The 23,160-nt window shown below is 41.7% G+C and overlaps 1 protein-coding gene across 1 annotated transcript in view; it reads right to left on the bottom strand.

Moving 5' to 3' along the window:
• KNTC1 (kinetochore associated 1) overlaps positions 1-23,160 on the bottom strand; it is a 3,090,908-nt gene that overhangs the window by 1,751,735 nt on the left and 1,316,013 nt on the right. The window contains exon 32 of the mRNA XM_044068909.1: positions 3,771-3,843. Coding sequence (XP_043924844.1) covers positions 3,771-3,843 — 73 coding nt within the window. The remainder of the gene's footprint in view (positions 1-3,770; positions 3,844-23,160) is intronic.

The raw sequence follows: 23,160 nt of genomic DNA, 5'->3' as shown, positions 1-23,160 counted from the left end.
AATCAATCAGAGGAGGTTAGAAAGGACTGTGGAGAGAGACTGGATAAGCAATTCACAAAGAAGCAATGGGAGGATATATGCATTTCTCCCAAATATGCAACAACATTTAGAAGATTTAGGATTCTGGCTTGGAAATGTTTACATAGACATTTTTATACCCCAAGTAAACTCCAGAGAACTAGTCCTCAGGTAGAAAGCAAATGGTGGTATGATAAGAAAGAAAAAGATACTTGGGAACATATTTTCTGGGAATACGGTGGGTTGGCAGACTAAGGATTCCTTGCTGATTGCACTGCTGGAGATGCTGGGTGGGCAGATTGGTGACGAGGGAGATGATTTTTCTGAGCTATGATACAGAATCGGAATTGCCTACACAAGGTAAGGCTTTGCTGTGTCTAATTATAGTGGCTGCCAAAAAAGCAATTACTAAAAAATGGAAATCAAAATCTAAACCAACTATATTAGAAGTAGTAAATATAGTAACAGAGGTAAAACAATTGGAAATGAAATATTTAGAAAAGGATAGGAGCAAACTACTTAGGAAAAAATGGGAATTCTGGAAAGAATACCTACAGGGCAGGAATGAGGTTTAAAAGAACTTAAATGAGCTGCATAATATCTGACTGTAAATGATAGTGTAGATTATAAGGGATGTAATGATTGGGTAGATTATAAGGGATGTATAATGTTTGACAGAAAATGATTGGTTAGATTATAAGGGATGCATAATGTCTGACAGAAAATGATTGGGTAGATTATAAAGGATGTATAATCTTTGACAGAAAATAACTGGGTAGATTATAAGGGATGTAATGATTGGGTAGATAAGGGATGTATAATGTTTGACAGAAAATGACTGGGTAGATTATAAGGGATGTATAATGTTTGACAGAAAATGATTGTGTAGATTATAAGGGATGTATAATGTTTGACAGAAAATGACTGGGTAGATTATAAGGGATGTATAATGTTTGACAGAAAATGACTGGGTAGATAAGGGATGTATAATGTTTGACAGAAAATGACTGGGTAGATTATAAGGGATGTATAATGTTTGACAGAAAATGATTGTGTAGATTATAAGGGATGTATAATGTTTGACAGAAAATGATTGGGTAGATTATAAGGGATGTATAATGTCTTGACAGAAAATGACTGGGTAGATTATAAGGAATGTATAATGTTTGACAGAAAATGACTGGGTAGATTAAAAGGGATGTATAATGTTTGACAGAAAATGATTGGGTAGATTATAAGGGATGTATAATGTTTGACAGAAAATGACTAGATAGATTATAAGGGATGTATAATGTTCGACAGAAAATGATTGGGTAGATTATAAGGGATGTAAAATGTTTGACAGAAAAAGATTGGGTAGATTATAAGGGATGTATAATGTTTGACAGAAAATGACTTGATAGATTATAAGGGATGTATAATGTTAGACAGAAAATGATTGGGTAGATTATAAGGGATGTATAATGTTTGACAGAAAATGACTGGGTAGATTATAAGGGATGTATAACGTTTGACAGAAAATGTCTGGGTAAATTATAAGGGATGTATAATGTTCGACAGAAAATGACTAGCTAGATTATAAGGGATGTATAATGTTCGACAGAAAATGATTGGGTAGATTATAAGGGATGTATAATGTTTGAAAGAAAATGACTGGGTAGATTATAAGGGATGTATAATGTTTGACAGAAAATGACTGGGTAGATTATAAGGGATGTATAATGTTTGACAGAAAATGACTGGGTAGATTATAAGGGATGTATAATGTTTGTAACTGAGAGTGTGTTGGTATGGTTTGTGATGTAAAATGATTGCAACTAGAATTGAGTCGGTGTGGTTTGTTTTCATTTATTTAAATGTATGATTGCTTATGTCATAAGTGATAGTTTAATAAAGATGTTTCTTGTTTAAAAAAGGTGCAGGAATGGAATAATTTATGTAATGTTGCTTATGTTATATAATATATATAGAAATATATATGAAATATAATGTTCGTTAATGTTAATTTAATAGTTTGATTACTTTTATATCAATGTAAATTTGCCTATGTCCATCCGTCCATCCATCCTCAACCCCTTTTTCCCATTTTGCACATAATTCAATAAAGGGGTTTTAAGGGGAAAAAAAAGTCATGAAGACCACTGTAAATATTGCAACCACTGGATGACATTCCATAAAAGTATACCTTGCAGGGAATACTTACTTCCTTTCAGCAGAGGACCATGGTTGAAGTCTTGACAGGATACTGCTGGCTCTTCATTTTACTTTACAGTGTAAAAAAGTGACAGCATCCACTGGAGGGGACTTTGGAAGGACCAGATTCTGGGCAATTACTGGACTTCCAATACTCTCAGGGGACTTAGGTGTCAATGGGGCCAAACCATCAACAACCAATCCAACCCAGCAGATGAAATCATGAAGATGCTGCTGTCAAAGTCACCATCAAGGCCTTCGTCAAAATGGTCAATAGAGATGTTCCAGTGGCAGCCATTTAAAGGACACTCGATCCCTACCCCTCAGGAGTGCTCAAGGTTAGCTCTGTCAGTTGAAACCCTAAGTGAAAGAATTGCCGCTATAAGCACGATAAGCCTAAAGAATGACTCGCGCTTTTTTTTAAATCAAAGGGCAAAAATCACACACACAAAAAATTTAATAAAAACTGCAAGAAAGACCCCAGCAAAGCTACAGTCTTCGTTGTATAATAATTTAAACTTTCTGATGTGAAGTTCCACAGAACATATGTAAATGGCCCCTTGAAGACATATCAGTATTTCAGCTCTATGACCTCTAAATGTCCATGCTTTTTTTACTTTTATGTCTTTATTGGTGCACTTATGCCAACAAAGCTAAACTCCACTAGCTGCAGAGATGCCATGTTTTGTTCTTCTGATGAGCTTATCAGTACAGCATAAGTGGCCTGTCTGACCATACTTTGGAAATACAGACCTTAAACTCAGCTGATAAACATTAGGATATCTACAAAATGTTCTAAACTTCTACATCAAAGGGTGAAAATGACATACAGGCAAACTAAACTACAAGGAAGACCTAACCAAGCTAGAGTCTTCACTGTGCAATGCAGTGACCCTCCTGTAGTGGAGCCCCATGGGAAACAGGCAAATGACCCCTTAAACACCTGCTTCCACACCAATACGGGGAAAAAGGCATCTAAAGAGGAGGCATCCATAAAAAGTGGACTGGTACCACTGGTTCAAAAGTCAGCCTAGGAGACAGTACTCCCAACCAAAAGATGCTTTTCTTCCTGGTCTTTTATTAAGATCATTCACAATCAACAAGACGTCACTTAGAGAGTGCTGATGACATGACTATCCCTAAAACAGTATGCCTTCTTAGCTTGCCATGGCAGTTCTCTACAGAAGAGCACTATTTCAGTTCTCTTACGTTCATGCCCTGGATAGCTTGGCAGGTGAAAACTACCCTCAAGCAGCTGCGGCATGATAAGAAGCACTGAAATATTACCATTTTCACACACATTTACGGTTTACAAACAGAATGTTGACCACGTGCAGTCATTTTTTTGTTTAAATCTACAATTATGAATAAAGTTAACAGACCTGCATGCCTCAAGAATTAAAAAGATTAGTCAAAAGTAAAAATTGGTTGAAAAAGTAAGCTGACAAATGATGCATGAAAACGTGAATAAAAGTTCAATCCAACCACAAGGTGAAGACAGCTGAGAGGTAGTTTGGTCCACTTATTTTATTTACTAGGAATTAAACACACAGACTTACCTCCCTTAATTCCAAGCAAGAATTTAAGGATCTCTGTTACAAACTGTAACGCTGATAAGTGATGCTTCTTTTGCTGCAACAAAACAAAAGGACTTCAGTAACACCATATGTGAAATTTCACATACGTCCCAAAATTCAGAATCGCTCTCATTTCTAAAAGACAACCCAATCAGTCTTGCTTACATTTTTCTGTTACATAAAACACACAGTGCTTTACATAAGAGATTTAGTCTCATTCTAAGACAGCAAATAAGTCAGAGTACTCTTCGTTATCAGATGATTCTTCAAGGGGGTCTTTTTGCAGACAGCAACATCTGGAATCTCTTCCCTGTCAACACCCCAATATCACAGTGCTTTCACTATCCAGCGCCTTCATGTGGGACTGGCACACCCCTGCCAGCACACAACATGGCGGCAGAGACTGGGCCAGCATGGCACACAACTACTTCCTCCCTTGTTCTGTCTCCAGGCAACACAAGTCACACTGCAACTGAAAGATACAAAACAAATGGGTAAGGGGTTTACTGTATGGTGCCCTTTGAGAAAGCAGGTTAGTTTTAGCTCCCCCATGTAGAATGATGAGCTGCAGAAAACCCAGCCATTATGTGTAACAAAGTGCAAACTATTACCCCATAGTTTAAAAGAGAGGACTGAAAATTAGCCAAAAGGAGAAACACAAAAAAAAGTAGCATCATAGAGAAAAAAAAGTTTATAAGGAAAGGATCCATGGTGCAAGTTAATACAAAATAATACCTGCAAGATGTATCCCAATGCCAAGCATCAGAAAAGTAATAAAATATACAAAGAAGTCTTCAAACTCAGTGCTGTCCTGTAGCATTTCATTAGGGCAATTAACAGAAGATGGGAAGAAACCCTGTCAAAGCTCACACGATATATCAAGGCTCCGTGAAGAAAGGGACTAATATAAAAGAAAAAATAGCATCTCAAAGAAGTGAAAGAAGAATTTCTTAAGAAGCTAAATTAACTGGAAGACAGTTCAAGGAGAGAAAAATTAAAGTTACCTACTCACCATAACTAGGCACTCTCTGTTGTCCATTCTCACTTATCCTCAACATATGGGTTACGGATCTGATCCTCGGATCAGACTCTAATGTATTCTACACACTTTGGATCCAACTCTCGAGCTCCTCCCTCTACCCAAAATGCCTCAGTCCATCCCCAAACCCTCAAATTGAGTTAGCTACCACAATGAGTTTAGTGTAGAATAGTAGCTAGAGAAGGACTCAAACCCAGAACTATAGGTTCCCAAAAATATAATGCATCAGGTCATTCAAGAAGATGACAGGAAGAGGGAAGGGAGTTGAGGAAAAATGAAAATGGACAACACAGATGCCTAGTTATGGTGAGTACGTAACTTTAATGTCTGATGTTCTCATTTCAAACTTCCTAGTCATGGTGAGTACGTAACTTTAATGTCTGATGTTCTCATTTCAAACTTCCTAGTCATGGTGAGTACGTAACTTTAATGTCTGATGTTCTCATTTCAAACTTCCTAGTTATGGTGAGTACGTAACTTTAATGTCTGATGTTCTCATTTCAAACCTCCTAGTTATGGTGAGTACGTAACTTTAATGTCTGATGTTCTCATTTCAAACCTCCTAGTTATGGTGAGTACGTAACTTTAATGTCTGATGTTCTCATTTCAAACTTCCTAGTTATGGTGAGTACGTAACTTTAATGTCTGATGTTCTCATTTCAAACTTCCTAGTTATGGTGAGTACGTAACTTTAATGTCTGATGTTCTCATTTCAAACTTCCTAGTCATGGTGAGTACGTAACTTTAATGACTGATGTTCTCATTTCAAACTTCCTAGTCATGGTGAGTATATAACTTTAATGTCTGATGTTCTCATTTCAAACTTCCTAGTCATGGTGAGTACGTAACTTTAATGTCTGATGTTCTCATTTCAAACTTCCTAGTCATGGTGAGTACGTAACTTTAATGTCTGATGTTCTCATTTCAAACTTCCTAGTCATGGTGAGTACGTAACTTTAATGTCTGATGTTCTCATTTCAAACTTCCTAGTTATGGTGAGTACGTAACTTTATTGCCTGATGTTCTCATTTCAAACTTCCTACTTATGGTGAGTACGTAACTTTAATGTCTGATGTTCTCATTTCAAACTTCCTAGTTATGGTGAGTACGTAACTTTAATGTCTGATGTTCTCATTTCAAACTTCCTAGTCATGGTGAGTACGTAACTTTAATGTCTGATGTTCTCATTTCATAGGTTCATAGGTAGGTACTAGGCTATCTGCCCGAGGGCGTTTATAAGCCTAGCCAGAGTGTGTCAGCTTTCGCCACTCCATTGATTAATTAACTGAGCCTCTGTCAAGAAGAGCCAATGAAGTGATCCCAGGGGTGTATTTTCTGTTACCCATCCTCTCGTCAAGGTTTCTCTTGAAGAGTGTTAGTGAGGTGCTCTGCCTAATGTAGTTAGGAATTTTGTTTCTCTCGGACAGGAATCTATCACTCCATCATGTTCTATTTATTGTTGTGGCGAGGTTTAGCTCACTAGAGCGAGTGGCTCGTGCTGACTTGGATTTCTTTAAGTGGACCATGTCCATCAATTCTGAGTTGGACATGGCTTTGTAAGTCAGGCAGAGATCACCTCTGAGTAAGCGATACGCGACAGAGTATAGCTGGAGTTTTTCCAGTCGGGCTGCATAGGACATAATTTTGAGGCCAGTAATCCTCTTGGTGAGGTACTTTTGTGGTCCTCCAGCTGTTGGAAGTGTCTTGTGAAGTACATCCCAAATGGGGCATTGTACTCTATGATGGGTCTGATGAGTAGAGGGGCACTATAACCTCTATTTATAGTTGTGAACCCTTTAGTAATTAGATGGCCTACATAGAAGGATTTCCTAATTACTTTGGCAATATGATTGTCAAAGGAGAGATTACTATCTACCTGGGTCCCCAGATCTCTTATTACTTCTTCTGTATTATGGGGGCTGCCACCTATGTGGTAATTCATGGGTGTTTTGTTTTTCCCAAACAGGATGACTACACATTTTTTAACATTTAGCTTGAGACCATGACTTTGACACCCGGTGTCCGGTCTCAGTAAGGCCCTTTTAGAGAATGTCCCTGTCAGCCAGAGAGTCAATTATGTCTCCCAGTTTGCAATCATTTGCGAACTGGGTTAGCCATAGTCCTCCTGTGTTTGCCTGTACATCTGAGAAATATATGCCGAAAAGTAGGGGTCCCAGGACCGAGCCTTGTGCGACACACCACTTGTGACTGGTTTAGAGTCAGACATGGAGCCTGCTATTCCTACCGTGTGAGTTCTGTCTGTAAACCAGTTGGCAACCCATCTCGTGACATAGGGGTTTATGTTCAGGCTGGTGAGTTTTTCTATAATTCCCGAGTGGGGAATGGTGTCAAAAGCCTTGGCAAGGTCAAGGTAGGCTGTGTGAACCACCTTCCCCTCATCTATGGCCTTGGTGACTGTCTCGAAGAAGTCAACCAGGTTTAGTAGGCATGATCTGCCCTTAACAAAGCCGAACTGGGTCGGGTCAAGTGTTTGGAGGTTCCCAGTGTCTTTGCTAATGAGCTCCATGATGCGCTCCATAGCCTTGCAGACCAGGCTAGTCAGGCTTATGGGGCGATAGTTACCATGGTAAGTTGTGGCCCCTCCTTTGTGGAGCGGAATAACCATTGCTGTGTGCCATTCTATGGGCACATAGCCTGTGGAGAGGCTGAGGATGAACAGTGTGTTTATGTGGGGGGTTAGTTCGTTCTGTAGTTTGTGCAAGACGCAGCCTGGGACACCATCTGGCCCCATTGACGCAGTGCTTTTGGCTTTTGAAAGGGCTTTCACCTGTGTGTCTGTGATTTCCGGGACACTACACTTTTCCAGTACTGTTGTGGGCCCTTTTGGGGATGAGAGGGGAGGGGGGGTGAAGTTTGCACTGAATCTATCTGCCAAGATGTTGGCAATATCAGTGGGTTCAGTATATTTTGTGCTATTTTGCACCAGCTCAGAGCATATCTGCGAGCTGCCACTTAGATTCTTGACATAGCTAAAGAAGGCTTTGTAGTTATCTTTCGAATCCTTGGCTATTTTTCTTTCGAAGTTAGCCTAGGAGGATTTTATGAAGGACCTCAGTTTCTTACCGATACTGATCAGGGATGTCTTTCCTTCTTGGGATTTGCTTTTTTTTCTGAACTAGTTTCCTTCCTTCTATTGTATAGCCTGCTTATGGCAGGGGTCCACCAGACTGGTTTCCTTCTCTTAGGGGAGTGAGTCTTGGTTTTGCTAGGGATGGCACGATCCATGCATCCTTGTAGGTGCTCATAGAGAGCATTTGTAAAGGTTCCTGCATCTTGGACACCGTTATCCTTTAGTGTGGGGGCTGTGAAACTTACCACCTCTGTCTTAAGTAAGGTGAAGTTTGCTATAGAAATGTTTTTCACTGTGGTTTCCTTGGTTGGAGGTGGTGGTGTGGTGTGGACATCCAGAGTGATTAGTTTATGGTCTGATCTAACCAGTGAGGGGTTGACCTCCAGTGTGGAACACCTGTCGCCCATGTTGGTGATGACCAGGTCCAATATGTTTTCACCTCTGGTAGGGGAGTTTACCAGCTGATCTAGGGAATTTGAGATGATAAATTCCAGGTAGTGCTGGATCTGGGAATTTGTACTTGAGAAGTTTTCCCATTTAACGGTAGGGTAATTGAAATCGCCCAGTATCAGGGTGTTTGGTAGGACCTTCATGTTTTCTAGTGTCTCCAGAAAGGTGGAGTGGTGGTCCTGGGTCATGGAGGGTGATCTGTAGCAGGCTACAATTTGCATTGCAGATTTGCCTGATGTTAGTTGCACATGGATGATCTCGGAAGTATCATGCTGCACCACTAACCTGGAGGTGTAGGTATCCTTGATGAATATGGCTACACCCCCTCCTTTTGTGTTTTGGTCCATGTTCTGTGGCCAAAATGTGTGGTATGACTTGTCGCCCGGTAGTGCTGGGTTGCTCTGTGCAGCCTTGAACCAGGTTTCAGTTACTGCACAGATGTCGACGTTCTCCATACCGAGGAGTGCTTCGAGCGCGTGCATTGTGAGATTTAAACTCCTGGCGTTGAGTAGCATAACCCTCATTTTTTTATTTGTGCTGTTTACGGAGGTAGGTTTGACTTTTGAGCCTTGCCTAAAAAAGTAACTATGGGGGCAGCAAGAGCCTTGGCCAGTATTTGAAAGCCTAGGGATGACACATGCAAGCAGTCTCTTGTGAAGCAATGAGGCTTGTCAAGCATGTCGTCCCAGGCTGACAGACACTGGATCCCCTTTGAATGACACCCGAAGCTTAGCCAATTGTTGAAATTGATCATTTTTTATTTATACTGTGGTATCATTCTTGGTGAGGGCAGGATGCTATTCAGGGTCAGGGTCATACCCGCCTGGGCTACATGATCAGAGAGCTCTTCCATGTCTCTTTTCATGTAATTCGGGGAGGTACGTCTCAGGTCATTCACACCAACATGAACAATGAGTCATATTTGTACTTGTTCTGGAGTGACCTGACAGCTTGTGTTATGTGGTGGATTCTGGCTCCTGACAGCCAACTAACAATAACCTTCTCCTTGTCTAGCCTAGTGAGTGGGACGTCAGTGTGCCCCACTATAGAGTCGCCTATTACTAGTATGTTATTTTGCCTTAAAGGCTGTGATTGTGTGGCACACCGATTTTGTGTTGTGTGTGTTGCCTGGTTTGTGACCGGAGGTGCAGGTTTTTTGGGTGTCTGCTTTGGAGGTCTGTGATGCTTTTGCAAGTTTTTATTTAGAGCCTCCGGGTATGATTTTGTGTATTTATGTGTATTTTTTGCCAGTGCGGGTTTAGTATGTCTATGTGAGGCTGGAGGTGTGGTGCAAGTGTTAACCTTCTCCTCATGACTGCCTGTTCCAGTCTTGGGTGGAGAGAGCTTAGCCTCCAATTTAGCTATATAATTGCATCTCTTGCATATGTTAATGTTTTGTGGTAGGAGGAGAGAGTTGTCTGTGTACATTGGGGATTGGGAGGGTGGCCTAATGGTTAAGGTGTTTGCCTTACAAACACAAGGTGCAGGGTTTGAGTCTCACAAGGGATAATTGGTTAGGCTTATAAAATGGCTTGCAAGGGCAGTTAGCCTAGTACTAACCTATGAACCTATGAACATATGAACATGAGGCAGTTGTAACATTGTCTCAGGATACCCAGGTTCACCAGCTGGACTGGAGAGTATACCTGAAATTGCCCTTTAGTCATGCCTGAATAGTAGGGTGAGCTGCTTAGTAGCTTGGTTGGTGAGGGGTGAATAATGAGCCTTGCCCTGCTGGGCAATCAAGTGTCGGGGTATATTAGTGCTTGCTATTAGGTCTGAGCAAGTGCTAGACTGTAGGATGCTTTTTCAGTGCTTAGGTTGAGAGTTAACTACTTTCAAGGGAAAAACTGGAGAGAAGACTTGGTGGAGACGGGATAAATTTAGCCCTAGCTAACTGGTGCGGCCCGGACATGCAAAACCGTGCAAACGCGGTTTTCACAGCAGGGAAATGAGAGAGATAGAAATTAGCCCAGAACAGCCTATAAACTACTAACTTCTGGGCTGGAACCACTCCTCCAGGGACAGATGGCTGCTCAAAGCTCCCTCTCTCACAGGTGAACAGAGAAACCTCCCTCTATCCAAGTCAGGTATGGGCAACTCAGAAAATTGTAACACAGCCCTGAATTCAGCACTTGCCTGAAAACTGGACTATACTAGCTTAGAAAGGTGGGAAACAATGACATTTTTTTTAAAAGATAAGGCAAAAACAGTAAAAAAAAAATACACTTAAAACAGCTTTAAATGACTACAAACAGTAAAAAATACACTCAAAACAGCTTTAGATGACTACAAGCAATCAGAAAAGGCTTTTAAACAAACTACCCAATTAACCAGTAAAAAAAACTCAAAATTGAGCCTTGTTCCTGTAGTCTTCAACTGGACAAGTTCTAACTGTACACTCCTGCCACTGGGGTGCAGGGGAAACTTCTCCAAAAAGAAGGCCTGGATTAGTGCTCAAGTTATACAAACACAGCTAGATTCAGCAGACCTGGATCTAGTCTATGATACAGCAAACAAGGCACACCAATTTCAGTAAGAAACGGTTCAAATATGCAAATAAGCCATTAACCAGAAATTCCCAGCTCAGAAGGGCAGAGTGCAGCCTCTCCTCCCACATGAGTGCAGACCACGAACCTTGTTAATGTAAAATAACTGGCCTGAAGCCCAAGTGCTTAAACCCAGTATGCTTAAACCAGAACTAATACACTTTTAGAATAACAGACACTAAGCCATCAATCAGCAGTTCCCAACTTAGAAGGATTTAAGCTACCTGTCCTGCCACAACAGTGCAGACCACAAACCTTCTTAATGAAAAACAACTGGTCTGAAGCCCAAGTGCTTAAACCAAAAGGCTTAGAATGATAGTCGCACTTTAATCAGGTTACTACCAAGCAGTAATAAATACAATTGAGTACCTTTAAGATGACGCAAAAGCAAAATAAAGTAGGAAGAAACACAAATACGGTAAAAGCAGATAAAAAAAAAAAAATTGCACTTTTTTCGAGTGAGCAAATGAGATGGGCCCAGGAGGAGTATCCAAATGCAAATTTACAACAGGGGAGGGCAGTTTCAAAGCCACCAAGATTAACACCAAAACAAAAGCAGAGGGGGTGGGTGGAGAACTAACCGAAAAAACAGAGCCACAACTTCCAACTAGTTAGTATTCAGTGTAACACAAATAAATCAATTTAAATGTTGTATTTGAAAAAAGTGCAGATAAAGATTTACTTAAATTCACTTATACGTCCAGTTGATTGCATGTAGGTCTTAGCTGGCCAAAGCTCAGAGTTCAAGCAGAAAATAATTCAAAATGTATCACTTATATAAGGCAGAAACCGAATATCAATCAAGTGAGCTACTCCCACTTATCACTATTCAGGAATTCTAAGAAGCATTAACAGAAAAACAGAGCCACAACTTCCAGCTAGATAGTATTCAATGCAACACAAATAAATCAATTTAAATGCTGTATTATTTGAAAAAAGTGCAGATAAAGATTTACTTAAATTCACTTATACGTCCAGCTGATTGCATGTAGGTCTTAGCTGGCCAAAGTTCAGAGTTTAAGCAAACTTCCTAGTCATGGTGAGTACGTAACTTTAATGTCTGATGTTCTCATTTCAAACTTCCTAGTCATGGTGAGTACGTAACTTTAATGTCTGATGTTCTCATTTCAAACCTCCTAGTTATGGTGAGTACGTAACTTTAATGTCTGATGTTCTCATTTCAAACTTCCTAGTTATGGTGAGTACGTAACTTTAATGTCTGATGTTCTCATTTCAAACTTCCTAGTCATGGTGAGTACGTAACTTTAATGACTGATGTTCTCATTTCAAACTTCCTAGTCATGGTGAGTATGTAACTTTAATGTCTGATGTTCTCATTTCAAACTTCCTAGTCATGGTGAGTACGTAACTTTAATGTCTGATGTTCTCATTTCAAACTTCCTAGTCATGGTGAGTACGTAACTTTAATGCCTGATGTTCTCATTTCAAACTTCCTACTTATGGTGAGTACGTAACTTTAATGTCTGATGTTCTCCTTTTCATTCTTCTTCAATGTATGGGACACAGTCCACAGCAGGTCTATGTTTGGCTATCGAAAAAATGTATTAATTTATTTCTTTATTTGCCATTTATCGACTGGGATAGTCTGATTGGGCTAGTGCCCTTTGTCAGCAGAGGCCCGGGGAGAAAAGCTCCACAGTACAATTAAGCAAAAATTACAGAAACTGACTTAATATACAATAGCAATACAATAAAAATTACAGGATTGTAGTAGAGGACAAAAAATAAACAGATTAAATGAGCAGCTGTTCTTTTGGGTACAAGTTAAAAAATCTGTAAGAAATACATTTAGTGTAAGATATTTATTGTGAGGCAGGTAGTGACAATAAGCTAGCAAAAAGAAAATACCATACGGATAGTCCTCCATGGAGAACTGTGCTTTTCAAATGCTTATGTTTTGCAGCAACAGTGTGTCAGAGTGATAATTATGAGGCAGCTGCAGGTGGGATACTTAGGAAGTGATGGGAATGATTAGAAGTAGGTGACTGCTAATTTGTTAGGTGGTTAGCGTTAGAGAGATAAAGAATGTAAGGGAGGAACAGGAAAGGGGAGTAAGGAGAGGAAAGACAGTAATGTGGGAGAGAGAGAAGGGTGCAGGTGGGGTGATTGCAGACTCAAAACCAGGTGTTGGTTAGGTAAGTTTTAAGAGTTTTCTTGAATTCATGGACATGGGAAATGTTTCCGAGGGTCAGAGGGAGTTTGTTCCATGACAGAGTGGAAAGATAGCTATAGAGATTCTGTCCAATAGATTTTCTAGGTTTATGAGCCCACGAACGGCTAAATATTGTAAGTAAAACATTGATATGGTACATTACCAAACATGTGTAACTTCGAGAATAAATTAATCAAATGGCCATAGTTGGCCAACAACCAGGAAGTAAGGCAATGCATAACATAAGAGAAAGAAACCTTTTAAATTTGCTCTTTTCCCCAAGGTACTGCGATCTTGGAGTTGGTATATATAGTTGGGGGGGGGGGGTGGAGGCACAGCCTCCCACCTTGGCTGGTTGTGTTCGCAATGCTGGCCAACTATGGACATTCTATGAATTTACTTTCGAAGTTACAAGTGTTTGTTAATGTTCCGTATCAGTGTTTTACACATGATATTTAGCCAATGAAGGGTTTGTGTTTTCGATAGCTGAACACAAACTTGTCCCCAACTATGTAAATTGTGGGTGGCCCTCATGGAAGGATATTCTGGAGAACTGCTGAACCAAAGGCAGCTCTGCTTCTGGAAATTAAGTCCAATTTGTAATGAGTAACAAAAGTATAAGCATTAGACCATGTGGCTGCTGCACAAATATCAATGGAATCAGTAGACTAGAAGGCAGATGAGGTAGCCATGGATCTAATTGAATGGGCATTAGGTGGTCTTAGTAAGGAAAGACCTTGCTGAGAATAAATCTAGGAAATGCAATTAGTTATCCATTTGACCAAAGTAACTCTAGAAATTGGGCGGCCCAGCTGGCTTGGTGAAAGAGAAACAGACAAATGGTCTGTTTTTCTGAATTCTTTAGCTCTACATAAGTAGAAATGTAACTGTCGATGCATATCCAAAAGATGCAGCATCCTCCTTTGTCTGAAAATTTTGGAAAGATGACTGGTAGGTGAATGGTTTGAATTATATTTGATCCAGAAGCCCCTTTGGGTAGGAACGAAGGATCGGTACGTAAGGTAATCCCTTCTTTATAAAAAAACAAGCTGAGAGTCTTTTGATGAAAAAGCCTGGAGTTCAGAAATCCTTTTAGCAGTAGTAATGGCAACTTAGAAGGCAGTTTTCCAACAGAGGAATTTTAGGTCAGTTTTTGCTGAAGGTTCAAAGGGTTGTTGAGTTGAGCCTTGCAGTACTACTGTCAGGTGCCAGAGTGGTGATGGGTCTTTCACTGGAAGTCTGAGCAGGAAAGTACCCATCAGGAGGGCCTTACATATTTTGGAAGCAACCAGGGAAGAAGCATTTTCTCCTGGACTTAAAGTTAGATATGGCTGCCAACTGCACTTTGACAGTAGAAAAACTAGCATCTTCTTTAAAAAGAGAAGCTAAAAACTCAAATTAGAAAAATAGGAGCAGTAAAGACATCAATGTCATTTTTCAAGACCCAAATTAATAATCTTTTCTATTTACTCTTGTAAATCCTCTTAGTGGAATTTTTCTGGGATGACAAAATAATATTATGAACCAGTTAAGAGCCTCAGCTGTACAGCTATCAACAGAATTGGAGAAACCATGCAGTTAACTTGAGGGCTGGAATACTGGGATGTTTTATCCCCGAGGGATGTGAAAGGTGATCTGACTGGGGTCCAGTATCATGGGAAGATAAAGAAGGTGAGACCAAAGGAAAGGCAACCACAGATGGCAAGCTGAGAATGGGACAATGAGGATAGCCGAACTCTTCAACTGGATGGCTTTCTATAAGAATTTTGAAATTAGGGGTACTGAGGGCTAAGAGTAGAGGAGACCTGAGGGTCAAACGTGGACTAGAGCATCTCTTGGTGACTTCCCCTTGAGGGAGGGATCACGGTAAAATATTATGAGGAGAGGCAAAGAGGTCACAGCAAGGTTGACCCCAACTACAGAAAATCTCGGTTGCCACCGACTGATTGAGATACCACTCGTGAGGCATCAAAATGGACCTGCGGAATTAGTACGCTAGTACGTTGGATTTCCCCGGGATGTGCGATGCCACTTGAAAGTGGTTGGAGATCGTCCATTGCCACACACACACACACACACACACACACACACACACACACACACACACACACACACACACACACAGTTTCTCGACATAGGAGGTAAGATTGAGTTCCACCTTGTTTGTTGATATACCAGACTGCAGACATGTTGTCTGTCTGAATTGCAATGGTCCTTAGAAGAACATTTTGAAAGGCCTACAATGCTAGGAGGACTGCTTTCATCTCTTAAGACACTGATGTGCAAACTGGTCTCTTCAGGAAACCACATATATTGGACCATCCTTCCCAAAAAAATATCCACCAGCCCAACTGGGAGGCATTTGTAGTTAACTGTAACCACGGGTGGAGACAGACCAAAGGGGCAACTCATGATAGTCTCGTTGACATGGATCCACCATTGAAGATGGTCTCTATATACCCAAGTGAGTTTGACAGGATAAGAAAGAGGATGTCGAAGAATAGACCACTTAACAGAGTCCATTGCAGAATACACATATAGTAATGTGCTAAGAGGAATAAAACTACAGATGTTGTCGTGGACCCCAGAACCTGCAGAACTAACCTGGCAGGAGTAGCAGGATGAGAAAAGACTTGTTGAACCTGGGACTTGAGAGTGGACACACAATTTGGCGGTAGAGGGGCAGCCTGACGTAGTATTCAGCTACCACCAATGAATTCTGAATGGGCAGAAGCTTTGATTTCTGCAGTTAATTGCAAGGTCTAAAGAAATACCTGGAATCCTTGCAGTCTCAAGTGAGCTGCTACCATTGCCATACATTTGTTAAACATTCTGGGGGCTGTAGTGAGTCCAAAGGGCAGTACTCTGAATTGGTAATAACTGTCTCCCAGCTGAAAGCACAAGTGACTTCAGGATCACGTCTATTTTTATATGATAGTATACATCCTGAAGATTGATTTACACAAGGATGATTAGATGTGCCCAAACAGGTAGGGTGGACTGCACTATGACTATTTGGGACTGATGTCTTCACATATTGGTTCAGGTTGCTTAGAGCCAATATCGATCTCAGATGCCTTGTCATTTTTGGCACTAAAAAGAACCTTGAGTAAGTTCTGAATCCTCTCTGGTAGGGTGGGACCTTGGACTCTCGTCTAACAGCTTCTGAATTTCTTGAGCTACAGCTTCTTTCTGACTGGGTGGAACATTGGGAAGCTTGTTTTTTTTTGGGAGATGGTGTGTGGAAAAATGAAATAAATTACCTCTGGATATTATTTTTAGCACCCAAGAATCTTTTGTTATAGTAGCCCAGCCATCTGGGTGCAAGTACAAACATCTTCAGACTACTTCCAGAGGCGAGCAGTCAGGCAGCACTTTAGGAGCACTGAAAAGGCCTATCCAGAAAGGAATCTCGGAAACCCAGATTTTGTGGACATGCCCTGCCACAAAAGGCTGATGTCTTTCACTGGAAGTCCCTCCTTTGCCTCTAAAGGAGTTATCTCCATGCGAATCCTGGAAAGATCCCTGGGATTTGCAGACCCACATTCTCTTGCCTCCACTTTGATTTGTTGAAAAGGATCATTGAATGGTAGAAAAGGGAAGCCCTATGACAGACAGGGTCTTTTCTTCTTGTTCACTGCGGGAAAGTGTTTCTTTCACAGAGGGGCCAAGCAAGGAAGTTTCATCAAAGGGAGCATCAATCAAAGAAGATTTGAAGGGCTCTGCAAAGTTGCATAGCCGCATGCAGGCATGTTTCCTTACAGCAATGCCTGAACCAGCATCCTGTGAAGTACCTTCTGCAGCATAAGAAATCTGCCTCATGGACGCATTTGATATAGACAAAAGAGTGGCTAGCTGCAAGAAAGATGTATTATAATCCTTTGGAGACATGGACTCAGACAGACTTTTAAAGTTCCTTAGTCTAATAATTCTGTAGTCTAGTAAACTGTGCCATATAGTTCAGTAACCTCAAGACAAAGGTCACTGATACAAATATGCACTTTCCAAATCTGACCAATGCTCTAGACTCTCTGTTGGGAGATGGGCAGAAGAGTTCTGTTCAGTGAACTCCTCCTCGGTGGCTGCCACCGCAACCATCACATCAACAAGGACACCTTTGCTCCAATGTGGTCTTTTGGAGGCACTAAAATTCTGTCCGGTCAACAAAGGAACAGTATCAGGCTCCTTCCATACCCAGCAAGAGACTAGGTCAATAAGCTCATTGGTAGGGGGAGTCACCCAAGACAGACGGGCCAGAACCAAAAGCCTCCAAAAATACTGAGTCCTCAGGGGATGGGCTATCTCAGGATCAACCTCCTTTCTGCTTGAGGATTTCCAAAATACCTCCAAAGGAGACGTTATCAGGCAGTGATCTGGGGGACCCTCCCCACTGTCATAGTCATTTTTTTTGTGAGGAATTGCATAGGGGAATCTGTGTGCCTCCTTTTGCACAATCTGTTCCAGGGAAACTCTTCAGTGGGATGCTCTAGAGAGGTCTCTGAAGAGGGGAGTAGTTCCTCTATTGGAACCATCTGGATGCTACTTGGTACTGGCTGTCTCTGTGGAGTAGGTCTGATAAGATCAGTACTCTGAACCAAAGGGAGATAGGGTGTAGTATCAGAAGAAGAAGAATGAGAGAATGGGTCTCTTAGCTCATTCCATCCAGTAGAGCTCTTTTGAGTGTATACCTTTAACTCCCAATGGGTGCAGCTTCAGCCTTTAAAAAAATGAAGTTACCACCTTACAGTTCTAACCAATACTAACTTACGTATGCTTAAGATAAAATATTCTGATACCTTGTATGTAGCATGGTTTAGTAAATATTAATGCAAATATGTACAGGCAATATCTGACACTTAGAGGCACAGCAGGATGTAACTGCAGAAACGTCTGGAGATGTCACTCAGCTGTAATGAGTTAAATGAGAGTAAACCCTCTCCACAACCTTGAAGTTCAATGTACCTGGGGGAAGCCATTTCCAGCTGCATCAGGGTCAAGGTTTCCGAGGCAGGAAAGCCACGACTCTGGCAGAATCCATGCTGTGAGTTGGGAGCCAAACCCCAGCTAACACCAAAGCTCCAAGGGTCAAAAAAAGCTTCAACAACATTGGAGTTTATCCCAGCCCCACAGATCCAATGCTTCGGCTCAGAGATTCATCCCAATCCGAAAAGTGGGAGCAGATTTGGTCAGGGATACAGTCAGAATGGAAGACACAAGTCTCTTCAGCTCTGACACCAGTACTCTGATGGTTCTTGGACACTGGGGCTTCAAAACTGAGGGACAAGTTGGAGAAGGAGATGCAATAGCACATGAGAACGGAAGACTCACAGATCCGATGGGAAACAGAGATGGAATAAGCCCCATCTGAATCTGAGTTCTGAGAAACTTCCTCATTGCCCTATCCACTTCTGCTTCACAGAGACACCCGGAGGACCTGATGGATAAGGTGATCGACCGAGGTCTGGAGTACTTTCTCTGCATCTACATAAGACGGGAGTGGAGCCGTGGAGATACGGGATCTATGATGAACTTGGGCAAACGAGTTCTTGAAGCCTGAGAAAAAAAGAAGTTATGCACTTACCATAACATTCTATCTGTGTTGTCTGCTTCAGTCTTCATCAGCCCTATGAGGTCTCAGTTCCTAGCTTGGACCCGACACGGGGCATCAGCAAGCTTAGGATCCAAAGCTAGAGCTCCTCCCACCCTACCCATACTGCCTAGCTCCTTTCAGATACCTCAGATCGAGATTGCTGCAATATTTTCATAAATAACAAATTACATTCCAACAGGCAACAGAGCATAAAATTGCTCAGTAGCTCAACAGAGGAACAAAGGTTCCCAGTATAATTCGTCAGGTTCTTCAAAGATAAGGAAGGAGGAAAGAGGGGGGAAGGTAGATGAAGACTGAAGCAGACAACACAGATGGAACATTATGGTGAGCACATAACTTCTTTATCTGATGATGTCTGTCCTGTCTTCATCAAACCTGTGGGACAGAGTACTCAGCTACATAGATCTGGGTGGCGTTAAGGAAGGATATTCCGGACAACTGCAGAACCAAAAGTAGCTCTGTACCTACCCTGCGTGCTCACTCCGCTCCCCTATCCTACCCCCAATTCCCACCCACCCCCAGTGGTCTTACACTTATACCTCACTGACCACTCCCACCCTTCTATCTCATCCTATCACATACCTCATTATCACCAGGCCACTCCCATAGCTCTCTCTCCTAATTAGTACTAATGAACTCTCTTTCAAACCACCCCTTCTCCTTTCTAACCATCCACTACACTAATTTACTTCCCTATCCTGCCTCTTCTCTAAAACTCCTCATTTCTTACCTGCTTATTTTATACCCTGATCAATCTCTTCTAACACACTCTTCTTCTTTTTACAACACCTACTAACATAAAATACTCCCTACTTACATCTACTTTTTACCATGGCCCCAACAAATAAAAATATTTTCACAAACATACTATTCTTAATTACCACAATATCCTGTCTGACCATACCTTACTCATTCACCTCCTTTGAATATCTTTCTCTACCTGAACATAACCATAACATCCGACAAACTTTACCATCTTCTTTTATCTTCTCCCTTAACCACAGTAACATAACCTGTAACTCCAACTATATACTACCAAAATTTCATAGAGTAACCCACATTACATACTTCTCTACCAAAAAGACTTTCAATAACCTCTATAAACTCCTTAAATCTCTACAATATCCCCAGCAACATCTCCTCCTAGATGGTGATATTCAACCAAACCCTGGCCCCAATCCTAACTATACCAATAACCCATCCAATTTAACAGTGCCTATAGTTTCTACATTAACTAAACCTTCCAACTCCCTCTTGATAACTCACCTTAACTTTAGAAGTATTAACAATAAAATTCCCCACCTGCATGCACTCCTTGATGTACACTCATTTGACATTCTATGTCTTACAGAAACTTGGCTAAAACCATCTACTCTAGACCAGGAAATTACCCCTCCTGGCTATAACATCCTTAGAAATGACCGTAAAATCAAAAAAGGTGGAGTTATAGCCATTCTCTATAAATCTAACCTCCAAATTTCCCATGTTGATGTGCTTCCATCATTAGACACCAAATCTGAAATCCAAACTCCCAAATATATCTATCTAATTTGCATGTATCTACCGCCAGGTAATAATACCAATACTCTTGAAAACCTACTCAGTCACCTCTCTACCCAACTACCCCAGGAGACCATTGTACTAAGTGACTTTAACATAGACTGGTCCACTTGCAGTTCTCTGAACCCTACCAACCACATAAAAGTACAGTTTTGTACCTACCATAAATGTAGATGTTCGAGTGCGCATACAGCTGCAGTCATCACACTTGGGTTATCCTGCCGTCAGGCAGGTCCTCGGTTGGCCGAATTCCAAAGTCTAGGTCCGGCGTCGGTTGTCATCGCTTCTTCCCTGACGTCAGTGCGGCAGGGGTATAAAAGAGGCAGCCGACGCCATTTTCTTCAGTTTTTCTTGCCCCAGATGTCAGGTGCCCCCAGAAAGGAAGGCAAAACATGATGTCATGCAAACATACAAAAGTACAAAAATCAAAACAGTAGTTGCAAGCAAATACACCATAAAGGAATACCCAAAATAGGTTGTATGTTAAAGGTGTTTCTCATAAGCCCTGTCCTAAGATGGGATGGAGGGAGGGTAACCTGGACTGCAGCTGTATGCGCAGTCGAACATCTACTTTTATGGTAGGTACAAAATTGTACTATGTTCATCGTGCATACAGCTGCAGTCATCACACTTGGGTAGAATCCCAAAGCTAAGTAAGGGTGGCTGGTACTAAGCAGAATTAGGAGGGGCTAGAATGCCCTGTAGGACTGCTGTGGCAAAGACCGTTCTAGATTTTGAGTATAGTGGAAGGTGGTAGTGCTTGGAGAAAGTGTGCACTGAACTCCAAGTAGCTGCTTCCAAAATGTCCTTGGTAGGGACCCCCCCCTGAGGAAAGCTGCTGAGGGAGCTGTAGCCCTGGTGGAGTGGGATCTGATGTATACAGGCACTGATTTTCCATGAAATGAATAACAAAAGCATATGCAGTGGGCTATCCATTTTGAAATAGTCTGTTTGGAAATAGCCTTTCCTTGAGCACCTGTAGCATAGGACACAAAGAGCTGCTCAGATTTTCTGAATGACTTTGTTCTGTCCAAGTAATATCGAAGTTGCCTGTGAATGTCCAAGGAATGTAGTAGCCTCTCTCCTTTGTTCTGTGGATTTGGATAAAAGGTAGGTAAATGAATAGATGGATTCAAAGCCACACTGGATACTACCTTTGGCATGAAGGTAGGGTTGGTTCGTAAGGAAACCCTGTCCTGATGGAAAATGATGAATGGTTGCACAGCCATGAGGGCCTGTAGCTCCGAAACTCTGCGTGCTGAGGTAATAGCCAGAAGGAAGGTTGTTTTCCATGACAAGTATTGTAGCTCTGCTGAAGAAGCCGGCTCAAAAGGAGGCAGTGTCAGCTTCTCCAATCAGTTGAGGTCCCAGGCTGGAGCTGGTGGTTTCCGTGGGGGTTTTATATTTTTTGCCCCTCTGAGGAACTGCCTTAATAGAGGATGTGAGAATAAAGGAGGATCCGTGTTGTATTGTGCTGAAATGGCTGAAGCGTGGATCTTGATGGAAGAGAAGGAGAGGCCACTGTTTAACATCTCAGTTAGGTACTGTAAAATCTGAGGTATATTTATTACCCAAGGATTCTGACCCTTTGCTTGATTCCAAGAGCAAAATCGTTTCCATTTGGCGGAGTAGGGTTTTCTAGTAGAGGGTCTCCTGGCCTCCAAGATGACATCATGGACCTCCTTGGAGAGGAGAGTTTGTTGGTAAACTAAGGTATTCTCCATGCAACTAGATTTAGAGTTCTGAGCTGGCTGTGAAGGGTCTTGTAGTTGTGCTGGGACAACAGAAGAGGAACTTGAGGAAGGATCCATGGTGGTGAGTGTGACAGGCTCTTTAGGAGAGGATACCAGTGCTGTCGTGGCCAGTTTGGAGCAATGAGAATCATTTGTGGCCTCTCTGCTCTGGTTTTTAATAGGACTTTGGCCAGTAGAGGTAGAGGTGGGAAGGCATAGACTGTCAATGTTGTCCAATTGAGAGTGCGTCCACTTTCCAGGCCTGTGGATGATAGGTCCTTGAGCAGAATTTTTCCAACTGGTAATTTCTGTGGGTAGCAAATAGATCTATGTCTGGCTGTCCACATGCCTGAGTTATCTTTGAGAAGACTTGAGGATGCAACTTCCATTCGTGTGGGTCTGTCATATTTCTGCTTAAGTTGTCTGCCAGTGTGTTTTCCTTCCCTGGCAAGAATTGTGCCTGTAGTTGAATTTGTAATTCCAGTGCTGTGTTCCACAGGGACATGGCTTGCCTGCACAGGGGGTATGAATGCGTTCCCCCCTGTTTATGTACCACATGACTGTGGTGCTGTCTGTCCTTATTAATAGCTGGCCTGGATGCAGTAGGTCTTTGAAGGTCAAAAGAGCATTTTGTACGGCTAGCATCTCCTTTTGGTTGATATGTAGGTGCATCTCTTTTTGGGACCATTTTTCCCTGAATACACTGACCTGCCATGTGTGCTCCCCAGGCGTAGTCTGAGGCTTCTGTTGTGATGATTTGAGTTGCTTGTGGTAAACAGAAAGGAAGACCTGTGCTTCTTTGGCATGCTTGAGCCCACCACAAAAAATTCCTTTTGAAGGCATGGAATGAGTGGTATAATGGTTTCCAAGCTGTGGCTGTGCTGAGACCATATGTTTTTTAGGTACCATTGTAGTTTCCTCATATGCAGCTTTGCAAATGGTATTAGTAGGATTCAAGATGCCATGAACCCCAGAGCCTGCAGGATTTTCCTTGCAGTTAGCCTGGTTAAAGTTGCCATTTTGTTGTAGTATTGAGACAGTTGCCCTTGTTTGTCTGGCGTGAGGTAGGCCATCTGGGTTGTTGTATTTAAGTTGGCACCCAGGAAAATTATCTGTCGAAAAGGTATTAGTTTTGATTTCTTTTTGTTCACTGTGTACCCAAGGCA

Source organism: Protopterus annectens, chromosome 4.part0 (assembly GCF_019279795.1).
Source record: "Protopterus annectens isolate FY-2018-M chromosome 4.part0, PAN1.0, whole genome shotgun sequence".
In the NCBI taxonomy this organism is placed as follows: domain Eukaryota; kingdom Metazoa; phylum Chordata; order Ceratodontiformes; family Protopteridae; genus Protopterus; species Protopterus annectens.
This window is presented reverse-complemented; position numbering and strand designations above follow the sequence as displayed.